A 12,529-nucleotide genomic window follows, 5' to 3' on the forward strand; every position below is an offset into this window, starting at 1 on the left:
AAAAAAAGTGTAAAATTAATTTTAAAGAGTATCTCATAGCATGTGTGCATTGGTCTGTGGTCACTATTTAGGCCAGGTTATGTCAGCAGCACACAGGACACACTGTCTTCTGCTGTAAGTATTCTGGGGGCAAAACATTTACAATTGAAATTCTGCAATTAATCAAAATTCTGAATCATTAGTAATCTGCATATTCCAAGTGCTCCTATCTCTTTCCAAAATTGCTGAAAATTAAAAATCAAACATCAGCAGTATGGGCTCTGGGAAGAAAATGGAATTAAACAAACCCTGTACCAGAATCCCACCAGTAGATGTCAGTCTTGCTAAAGAAAGGCATCAAAGATGTTAATCATCTCTGAAGAGGGTACTGGGTTCACCAAATTAGTGAGCACAGCAACAGAATAGAAACTTTTGGGAATTATTCATATAAAAAAACTAACTGCTGCAAATCTGCAACAATTAGATGGACATAACTGTACATATGTTGAAAGTGTGAAAAAAAATTACCTGATGTATTACATTTTATTCCATGTTTTAGTATATGTAGACTATATGTAGACTATTTAGAATGAACATTATTATCACATCAACTAAATCAGGGGTGTCAAACATATGGCCCATGGGACAGAACCGACCCACCAAGGGGTCCAATCAGGACCAATGGATAACTTTGCAAAGTATGAAAATTGCAGAAAAGTACTTCCAATTTTTCATTTGATAACTACATTTAAGGGATCAATGCAAAAAAGTGTATGTTTATGTATATAACATTATTGGGTAACATATCGATATTGGATTTTTTTTACTCCTTAATATCAGTATTGGCATCAGCCCCAAAAATCCAGTATTAGTCGGACCCTAATATATATTATATATAACATATATTATACAGGTTTTACTGATCCGGTCCCCTTGAGATCAAATTGGGCTGTATGTGGCCCCTAAACATTGGTATTATTATGGTCACTCCCTGGCGTCAGTCGTCGGCGCATGCGCAGAGCAGTCAGTCCGCTGTGCCAGCTCAGCTGACGGCAGCAGCCAGATGATGATGGCAGACTCTGGAAGTAACGAAGAAGTAGCTGTGATCGGTAACACCGACATCACCTCAACGGAATTAGAGAATAACATCATAAACACGGTCGTAACTTTTGCCCTTCTTTCTGTGAAGCACTTCCGGAGTTTAAAAAGCCTGTTTTCACTTGTGCAAACTTTCCAAAACAGGCCTAACGTAATGTTAGCTAGGTGGAGTTAGTAACATATGGAGACTTTTACTATCTTGTAAAATGTTTAAAGAAAAGCTGTTTTGCCTTTTTACTTCTATGTTTTAAGTTGCATGCACCTGGCCTTAGTTCTGCGCGGTCACTTAAAAGTTCTAATTTGACAAAACGTTGCTTTTGTTTCGAAGCTGCTTTGCAAAACTTTGCTCCTGACGTTAGCTTGCTAGCTAGCTACTGTAACTTACTGAACTTAGTTAACGCTCAGGCTAAAGTTATGTTTACTTGATTCGTCGTTGTTTTCTGCTACTCTACTGTTTAGTACCGTGTTTTTTAGTGAGAGAAGACAATTTCCGCATCTATATTGTCTTTATTACTTCGTTGGTGGTAGGGTTGTCCTGTCTTGTGACCTGCATACGCCTATCATAACTCTGTGTCAACAAGCACAGTGTAACACTATCTTCAGCAGAAAAAAGGTGTGCAGGTAATCGTGCTTGCGTGACTGTTTTTGTTCTCTCAGTACTGACAACCACACTCTCTCCTCTGACACACCTGTCTACTCATGTGTTATTAGTTTCTCATGCTTCCTCTCAGACCTTGATGTTTTACCATTCCTTCAACTGTTTGTAATATTTTCTCCTTCTTTCTTGTTTTGGGGCGGCTGTGCAGATGGTGGAAAGAGAAACAGCTCTGTTGAGAAAAATGGAGATAAATGTGGCAGAGGCCGAGAAGAGAACAGGGAAGAACACCGTAAACATACAGGAAACCTATACTGTCTACCTCATAGAAACACGGTAGGTCCTAAACAAAAACATTAGCTTTTGTCCTGTTTGATGAGCATCTTGTGTTTATTAATCACCATTGCTACTTAGTGTTAAACAACTTTCAGGTTGCTATTTGCTAATCTTTCTAGTAGTTGTGCAGAAAAAAACGGCAGTGTTGCAAGAAAAGTGGAGTGGGACCTCTTACACGTAGACTTCATCAGTATTACAAATAGAAAGGATACCTTGCTTTCTCCTCCACAATTTAAAATCACTGATAAATTAATAATTAAGGTAATACTTAATCTCAAGACATTAAATCTCACTTTTGGTTCAGTTTCAATGCTAGAGCTGCTCTAACTTGATTACAAAATATTCTGAGAGAAAATCAACCAAATAGAATGAATTAAAATCAGCACACCTGTCATGTTATATGTGATGGGAGTATTTACTTATCTTCTTTGCTGTGAGTAGGGCAAAACCGTCTGTGGGTAAGATAAAAATGTGATTTCACTGTGCACTGCCCACCACATCCTGTGCACACTTGTCAGGTTTGGTAGATTAAACTTGGTTAAGCAAAGCAAGAACAACGGCTTGCATTGATAACATCACATGCATTCAGTGGCCTTGCTTTCTTGTCAGACTCTGTTCTCCCCCCAAAGATAGTGACTTAAACAGTGATGGAGATGAGTAACTGATTAACACAAATAGATAGAATTTGTGGTTCTTTGTATGTTTCTAGTTTCCCTGAATGAGAACAGAAGTTTACTTGTCACAATATTTCTATGCTTTCACCGTAAGCAACTTTGTTCCTGCTGTTGTGTCTGCAGGCCAGCTGAAGCCGTCCCAGATGGAGGTACACCAGCCACACCTGACACTTTGTGGAGACGCTACAGTGAGTTTGAGCTGCTCAGAACATACCTCCTGATCACCTACCCCTACATCATAATCCCTCCACTACCAGAGAAAAGGGTAAGTAGTACTCTTACTATTTTTAAAGAGTTTAATTACAGATAATATATTTGCTGAGTATAATGAATCCCTTTGATATTCACTATAGGACCTGAAAGTTTGTGATAGAGCTAATCCCTCTTTTTATGACATTGCCTTTGACTGCTATCTTCTTACATGCTTGATTGTGCTTCTTGTAGGCAGAGTTTCAGTGGCACAAGCTGTCAGCAGACAACCTTGACCCAGACTTTGTTGAGCGACGGAGAGTTGGCCTGGAAAACTTCCTGTTGCGTGTTGCATCACACCCTGTCCTTTCCAATGACAAGATCTTCTTCCTCTTTCTTACAGAGGTTAGCACATTTTTTGCCATACATAGGAAGTCACACAAACTCACAATCTTGCTTTTTTGGTTTTAAACTGATAATTGCACTATGGCGAAACAATACAAGACGCTGCATTGGTGAGACATTATTTCCACAGAGCTATTACATGAGCACACCCCAGGTAGAATACCTCCTAACATGCTGCTCATCTGCTGTTAAGCTGTCAGTGTCTACATAAAGGTGACAATAACTGCTCCCCTCATTAACTTTGAAATCTGAAATAAATCTCTGTAATTGTACCGTTTGATACACCTTCAAACCTCCATACCGAACATTCAAATCTGTATTTCATTATCTCCTTGTAGCCTGTAGCAACATGCTCAAACCAGAGCGGCACCGTGTAAGATGTTGCACTGCTGGAAAACATATTACACAATATGACTAATAACCCGGTCTATTATCTGTCAATCATCTTTCTTCAGGAGAAGGGATGGAGGGAGGCGGTTTTGGAGACTGGTTTCCAAGACAAGGTATGCCATATATATTGTTTTAAGAGTGCTTTTTTCCATTTTTTTCCATTCCTACATCCATTGAACTTGCTTGACTAAGAAATATGTTAGTTAACTAACGTTGTCTGAAGTCACATGGTGTGTGAAATGACTGTGGCTGAATTGATTATGCTGTATGCAACATAAAACTAACTGTAAATGTATTTGTGTTCTTACCAGGTTGACTCCAGACTAAAGTCCCTGAGTGCCATGTTCAGAGTCAAGAACCCTGACAAGTAAGTGTAAAATAGACCTTAGTGGTCCTTCTAAAAAAACAGTTTACTCTTGATTGGGTTTCCTGACCATATTTTGGTCTGATTATACAAATCAGGGAATTCAATCATATTACTTTGTTATCATGAATTTGTTATTCAAGAAATTTTATTGAGTAGACTGAATTAGATAGCATGATCCCATTGACAAAACAGGTAATTATAGGTACGATAATTGAAGTTGTTTTAATTGGAACTAGGGGTGTGACGATACACTCGGCTCACAAGACGAGACACGATATTGGGTTCATGAGATTGAGACGAGACGAGATTTTAACTGAAATGTTTTAATCATCTTGTAATGAATCACTTAAGTTCTACTTTCTAAATACACAGCATTGTCATCTTGGAATATGCCCGTGCATGCCCGTATTAAACATAGCCCTGAGTTCTACTGTTGTTTTTCCACGATTTGAATGTGAAAGGTTTACTAAAGACTTTAAAAAAAAAAAAAAAAAAAAAAAAAAGGAATACATCTATATCCGCTCTAATTTCTCGCTTAGATTTTTTTTTTTTTTGGTTTGCCCCTTACTTATAGCTTCGCGAGACAATATTCACTTTGACGACGTTTTAGTCTCGTGAGATCTTGTGGCACGAGATCTCGTCACACCCCTAGTTGGAACGGCTCTGGGACTATTCATAAAAACAAATATCGAAATTAATTTGAACATATTTAAAACAATCTGTTCACTTTGGTGTCACACATAGAGATTGCTGAGATACAGCAATGCAGAAACACAGTTTCAGGTATGACCCATTTGTTGTCGTCTCCAGGCGATTCACAGCGCTGAAACACTACAGTGATGAACTGAACAATGTCATCTCTCAACTTCTCAGGGTGCGAGCGGTGAGTATTTGCATGCATCAACACACACACGACCAGTGGTTTATATTATTTACATATTGTGTTGTGTAGCCTGGATATACTGGTGAAGTCTTCTCTCTGACCACCTGTCGAGTGCAGATCCAAAATTCACTGGCATTGAGTCATCAAACACTTGAGAAAAATATCTGGGTCTTAAACTTGCTAGATTTTTGAATTTCTGACTATCAAAATAGTGGTGTTTGTTGTCATACACTTGTGACAACAAATCAAACTCCACTCTATGTCCGTTTCTTGTCAGACTATGCTCACAGTAACTGATGGTTTTTATCCTAGAGAGTGGCAGACAGGCTGTATGGAGTTTATAAGGTCCACGGTAACTATGGGAGAGTCTTCAGGTGAGAAACACATGCTCTTATGTCATTGTATTTCTGCATTAATAATTGACCTAAGAGGAGGCCTTGCATTCACACAAAATACAGTACTAACAAGCGATAAGTTAAAATGAATAGACATCTGTTGCATATACGTTATCCAATTATCTTTGACCAAATTAAAGGAAAAACCTAAATAAATGAGGGGAGAAAATGAATAAATGCAGATGTCTCAACAGAGGTGCAATGCATGGTACAATTAGTCAATTATCATTCAATCCGAGGAAAAGATCTAAGTGACACTGAAAGATAGTTCATTGTTGGGGCAAGTATGGCAGGAGCTTCATTCACAAAAACTGCTCAGCTGGCTGGTGTTTCAATAGGAACAGTGACTAAAGTGACATTTGTATTTAGATCTATGGGAGGGAAAGACATCAGTATACAGGATTGGAAATTGTGATTGACAGCGCACATCTGATCGTGATGTTCATTCATTAGTGCAATATGTAAAGAAAACAGAAGAGCAACTCTTCCTCAGGTGACTGAGAATGTCAATGCAGGACATGATCAGACTGTGTCAGCAAGAGCAGTCTGTTGACAATTACATAGAGAGGGATATTATAGTAGGACTGCAGTGCATAAACCCCTCATTACAAAGATGAATGCACATTTGAGAGTTCAGTGGTGAATGCTTGACTGTTGGATCTTTTTGCTGGCATGGTTTGGGTGCACTTGTCCCCTTATAAGGAAGAGTCTCTGCAAATCAATATAGAGTTGTTCTGAATGTTCAATTTTATCCTATGATGAAATATTTCTTCCCTGATGGGAGTGGTCTCTTCCAGGATTACGATACCCCCATCCAAAGGACATGAGGGGTCACTGAATGGTTTGACGTGTATAAAAATTATGCAAATCATGGGTTATGGCCATCACAGTCACTAGACTGCAATCTAAATGAACATCTATGGGAGATTTTGGACCAACTTGTTAGACAGTGCTCTCCACCACTATCATTAAAACACAAAATTATCTTATGGAAGAATGCTGTTCATCCCTCCAGTAGAGTTCAGAGCCTTGTAGAATCAATACCAAGGTGCACATGATATTCTGGCAGCATGCGGTGGCCCAAAACCTTACTAAAGCAGTGTATTTGTTTTTCCTTTGATTTGCCACCCACTCTGTAGTTGCCATATGGAAAGCTTACCATACATGTTTCATTTCTTGCATTTCTTTTTTTATGTTACTGTAAGGACTTTAAATTTTTTGACTTATCGATGCTTAACTTAAGTCACAATGAAAATGAGATATAACTGTTCTACATGTTGTATTTATGCTAATGCCTTTAGTAGTAAGGTAATTACTGTAATTATTGGGTCATGCTTCATCTCAAGCATGTTTCCGTATGATCTTTAATACAATTGGGAGAGTTATTTGTTGATAATGATTTTTTGATGCCTCAAGAGGGATAGAATTCATATTTTATGAACAAATGGTGTCACACAAAGGCAAGGCAGCTTTATTTATATAGAGCATTTCATACACAATGCCAACTCAATGTGCTTTACATAAAACAACACATTTAACAGTAAGAATTTAAAACAAAAAAACAAAAACATGCAATTTGAGAAATACAAATAAAACCCAAACATTAAAACATACAATTAAACACCCCCACCCCACTACTAATAATAACAATAATAATAATAAAAAACACCATTCAGTCTTTTGACTTTGAAGTACATGTAAGGAAACATCTAAAGGCTGGTCTGAAACAGTAGAGAGAGTTGTGGGAATTGAGTGATGTATGACTGCATTGTTGTGTCTTTAGTGAGTGGAGTGCTATAGAGAAAGAGATGGGAGATGGACTACAGAGTGCTGGCCACCACATGGACACGTGAGTAGAAGACACACACAAGTCGCATAGATACAATATACTTCAACTGTTGCTCATTCTGTTACACACACTAACACTAGCTCAACAGTAGCTCAAACAGTCTTTTATCACTCAAATTAATTTATTTAAAAAAAATTAATTTCACATGCAAATATGACTTTGTGTGTGTATGCCCAGATATGCTGCATCAATAGATGACATTCTGGAGGAGGAAGAGCACTATGCAGATCAACTGAAAGAATACCTCTTTTACACTGAGGCTGTCCGGTAAGTGTGTTGTTTTAAGTCAAGAAGCCTTCGGGGAAAAGTCATTAATTTAGCTAAACTCCAGTTCAATAGATGAAATCTCACCCTGAGTATTTGAGTCAAATTAATATGAAAAGCTCACACATGAGTATCCATGCTGCCATAGTGGTTTTGATCATCCTGACCTTCTGTAACACCAGGCATAAATTACATCAGGCTCAGAAGGAGTGCAGCTTTAACCAAATGTGTTTGAAACTGTCCAATAAACCACAACACAGTTGTTATCCAATCACATGCTTGCACCTCATGTTGCCTTTGATCTTTATCTTTATTCAAAACAAAGCATACATGCAGCAGTGCTAATGCAAATGCTTTTCAGTATATTTAAATATTTATCTTTGAGCAGAACATATAAACTAGGCCTGCTGCTGATGGTAGGATAGTTTTATTAGTGGTAGTGGAAGCGTGATATCAGATATTCTTGCTTTGGTAAAATATAAAAAGGATGCATTTATGGTGTGAATTGATTTTAGGGGTTTATTTGGGTGGAAAAATATGTCAATATGAAAAATGGTCTTGAGCATTAAAGGTGTGTTTTTTGTTTGTGTGTTAAGGTCAGTTTGTAGGAAACATGATTTGATCCAGTATGAGTTGGAAATCGCAGCTCAGGACCTTGCATATAAGAAACAGCAGAAAGAAGAGCTGGTGACCGGGGTAACACACACACACACACACACACACACACACACACACACACACACACACACACACACTGGCTTATTAGCTCTCACTTTCTCGTACACACCCTGGACACATACACAAGTGATATACACACATACATTGACCATATTGTGTCCATTGCCATAGAGTAAATGATTCTATGCTAATTCTGAATTTGTGTATGTTTCCTTAGACGGTGCGTGTTTTTTCGCTGAAGGGGATGACCAGTAAACTATTTGGCCAGGAAAGTCCTGAGCAGAGGGAGAGCAAGATGGCAGCCCTGGAGCAGAGTATCCAGGAAGGAGAAGAAATGGTCAAAGATAAAAACAAAGAGTGCCAGTAAGCTCAACAGTGACTAATCAGTCTTCAACCTTTTTCTAATTTGTCTTTTCTAAATTGACTTCTGTAAGATGTCATTTTCCCTGTGTCTGAAAATACATAATCTGGTTTTTAGTCTGACCGTTTGTTACATACAAAAAAGTCACCACAACTTTGAATCTGTTGATCCAGGATTAACAATAACAGTTAAGTAAAGATAAAGTTAACTGGATGACTTGCTTACAGCTCCAAGCACAAAATGTTTGCTTCCTAAAAGTTGATGAGTTTAATCATAAGTCTGCACAGTATAAAGGAACGAAAGACATCATTAATTATATTTTAAGTATTCATAAACATAACACATCATTGTATAGACAACAAAGACAGGAACTAGCACAGAACAAGGAACAAACCAGCTACCGCATTGTTTGTTTTGTTGTTCCACATCTATCCTATCTTCTACCCTACTCATCTACAACTACGTGTCCTTGTCTGCGATTGTGTCATCAGAGAGTTTGTGCGAACAGCCTGGGAAGACATTGAACGCTTTAAGGAGCAAAAGGACAAAGATTTGCGTGAAGCACTAATCAGCTATGCCATTATGCAGATCAGCATGTGTAAGAAGGTATGTGTTTTTTTTAGGGTTTTTTTACACAGAGTTTGTTCTTGTTTTTTTCTGTTTGTCTCAATCACTCTTGTTCTGTCATTCTTTTGCCATCTCAGGGAATCCAGGTGTGGTCCAATGCCAAGGAGTGTTTCAACAAAATGTGAGCCACTGTCCAGTCAATCACTCTCTGCACCAAAACAATAGTCAGTCAGATCGTTCAGACTGGGAGCATCATTCAATCGTTATACTGCAGTCTTATGGAGATGGACCATGAGATCACAAATACTGCCTTCACTTTGTTTGCTATGCTAAATGGATGCTACTAAGAATGATTGTCTCTCTCTCTCTTACTCTCACAAACAGACGCACACACTTTTTTGTGAAAAGTCGGAAACATTTAGTGGATCCTTCCCTTTTTAAAGCCAAGTGTCTTAACAGTACCACTGTCTCTGCTTTCTGCTGACATTACCTTTTATACTGCAGATGATCCAATTCCTTAATGCCTTTTTTCTTCCTCAGTTGCACAGCTGACAGCATGTCCGAGAGGAGTTAATCATGCACTAATAATGTACAATAGTTACATGCTGGGAATAGCTGTGTGGTGTATTTTGCTTTTCTTATCTCTCACCTTGAAAATAAGGAATTTACACCAGAGTGCTACTTAATATTAAGTGTTGAGAAGCTGCACATTTCAGGCAATGGTTCCATTGACTCATTTTAGAGTCAAACTGCCTTTGATAAATTGAGACAAACTGTGGTATGTGCTTTTCTTTTACTTTTAGAGATTCTTCAAGGGCTCCACTTCTAGGTACACAGTAAATTAACTGTACTTAGATATGTGATAATACCAATACCAAGCATACATTCTGATATGACACAAGTAATCGCCAGTCCGCCAAAGTGTTTCATTTGCTTCGATAATTGGTCTGCCACCTATGTGTCTGCGAAGAAGAACGGTCGAAGAGTTTGGGTAGTGTAGCCATGTTGGTTACAGTATAGCTTTTTTCTTCTTGACCTCCTTAATGGAGGCTTTTTGGATGACTGAACCAAACAAACGCATTCACACAAACTACCTGATATAAGTTATTAAGACACACTGGTTTTGTTCAGCGGGATGGGGGGGTGCGGGTTATACCCACCCTGCTTACTGTCAGTGTGCCTCATCCCCATTCTGGCATTAAGTAACTGCAGTAAATAATAGACCTGAGTTCCCAGTATGCCTTCAAGTCAAATATCAACCAAATACTGGAGACCTCTAATTACATACTGTATATGTTGTATCTTCACAATCTGCTTCCTTCATGGTATCTATTTAAGCAGCACATTGATGCAAAATGGATCTGACATCTGGAAGCTGTGCAGATTATTTCCATTCAACAAATATTAAAAATCTTTTCAGAATAACCATTATCAATTCATTTAAAATAAAAACCTAAATTGAGGCTTTATGTATGTTTTTATAATAAATGTGTTAAATGGGAGATTGTGTTTTTTATGTTTATGTAATCATTGTGCTAAGACACTAATAAACATGTTTCTTTTTAAACATGATTTCAGTCGCATTTTGATACAGAATAAGAGAAGGATGATACAGAAAACTGGAATGTTATGTGATGTGCTAATTTAACACCACAGTGATGAAGAGGGTTCTTGATAACTGTTCATGTCTGAAATCTTTTTTTTCCCCAGTGCAATTTTATTTGTCTTTGTGGCAAATTATCTTTTAATGAGCTCATTATAAAGATCAGAGTCGGTTTTTTCCATGAGATCTTTACAGATATGTGTGTTATGAAATAATTAATACTGTTCAGTTAGTAAAAAAAAAACATTTTAAACACAACAAGTATATGAGATGTAAATAAAGTATGACATTTGCTTCAATGACAGATGTTCCATAGGAAAAAAGGGCCTTTAAAAATCTCAAAAGTATTCCTTACAGATTGTTTATTTATTTATATTTGAAACAGCATTCAACAAATTGTCCTCAGGTATATTTCACATCTCCTTACCGCCATTTTCAGTTTACGGTGTTTATAATTATATTTCCATTATTTAAATGCCTTTATATATTATATAATATTTGTCCACTGGAGCTCGGAAAGGCTAGACAAATCCAGTGCCGTGTGTGTGTGTGTGTGTGTGCGCACCTCATGCAGAGAAGAATGCCGTTCAACTGGAGGATTATATCGACGGCGCCGCCTACCGATCGATACCAGTATAATCATTTCAATTTGGCACAAGGGCGGTTTAACAAACAACATAATAAAATAACAGAGCGGTATGGAAAGGAAGAAAGGGAGAACAGTCTGTGGGCTGCAAGCAGACTATTGAGAAAAGGAGAGGAAAAAATTCCCTTTTCAGATCCAACTGCTGCTTTGGTTTGCATGAGGTAATGTGTGGCTTTCTCAAATAGAAACCTAACATTAATTTAGCATTCAAAACCAGGGGAAAGCTTAACTTTGAAAAAACCCATATAAGTGTCGGTACTTTTAAGAAACTTGATATCTTAATACATGAACAACTTGCTGTAAGAAAGTAGCCTATACGCTACCTACATAGGAAATGCGTTGTAGGCATGGTAATGCTGATAGGGAGATATAATTTCCTATACAGACAAAGGAGACACAGATAAATTGTTTTAGTAAGGTGTTGGGCCTCCACATGCCACTAGAGCAGCATTCATTATACAGTCTCTGAACTCTACTGGAGGGATGTACTCCTTTCTTCCAAAAGATGGAGAGCACTGTCGATCCAAAATTTCTCCAACTGGGTTGAGATCTGGTGATTGTGCAGGCCATAGCATATGATTCACACAATTGTCGTACACGTCAAACCATTCAGTGACTCCATGTGTCCTTTGGATGGGGGCATTGTCATCCTGGAAGAGACCACTGCCATGAGAATAGAAATTTTTCATCATAGGATAAAGGTGATCACCCAGAACAGCTTTGTATTGATTTGGAGTGAGGCTTCCTTTGAGGAGACACGTGAGACCAAACCATAGCGGGAAAATGTAAGCACTGTAGGCAAAATGTAGGCCTGTACCATTATCTTGATGTGGGCCAATGCAGTCGCCCACTTGTCTAGAATAAGGTGAAGAATGAGTCATCTGACCATATCATTTTTTTCAACATGTCTGTAGAGGAGTGTCTATGGTGTTTGCACCACTGAACTCTCAAATGTGCATTCATCTTTGTAATGAGAGGTTTATGCACTACCACCCTACTATAATATCACTCTCTATGTAATTGTCGACAGACTGCGCTTGCTGACACAGTCTGATCATGTCCTGCATTGACATTCTCAGTCAGTCTGTTTTTCCTTACATATCGCACTAAATGTTCGCATGAACATCAGCCATCAAATGTCAACCACAATTTACAAGCCTACTTACTGATGTTTTTCCCATTGATCTAAATACAGATGTCACTGTAGTCACTGCTCTTATTGAAACACCAGCCAGCTGCGCAGTCTTTGT

The 12,529-nt window shown here is 38.1% G+C and overlaps 1 protein-coding gene across 1 annotated transcript; it reads left to right on the plus strand.

The window, feature by feature from the left end:
- The first annotated feature begins 1,012 nt into the window (after window positions 1-1,012).
- On the plus strand, window positions 1,013-10,596 carry LOC128367552 (sorting nexin-4-like). The gene is made up of 14 exons (XM_053328138.1): window positions 1,013-1,138; window positions 1,884-2,008; window positions 2,806-2,947; window positions 3,127-3,276; window positions 3,732-3,779; window positions 3,978-4,033; window positions 4,844-4,916; window positions 5,229-5,290; window positions 7,095-7,160; window positions 7,338-7,427; window positions 8,021-8,120; window positions 8,320-8,465; window positions 8,955-9,069; window positions 9,168-10,596. Exons 1-14 carry the CDS (start codon window positions 1,043-1,045, stop codon window positions 9,213-9,215), a joined length of 1,317 nt encoding a protein of 438 aa, XP_053184113.1. The 5' UTR covers window positions 1,013-1,042; the 3' UTR covers window positions 9,216-10,596.
- The last annotated feature ends 1,933 nt before the right edge of the window (window positions 10,597-12,529 follow it).

This window comes from Scomber japonicus, chromosome 11 (genome assembly GCF_027409825.1).
Source record: "Scomber japonicus isolate fScoJap1 chromosome 11, fScoJap1.pri, whole genome shotgun sequence".
Lineage (NCBI taxonomy): Eukaryota > Metazoa > Chordata > Actinopteri > Scombriformes > Scombridae > Scomber > Scomber japonicus.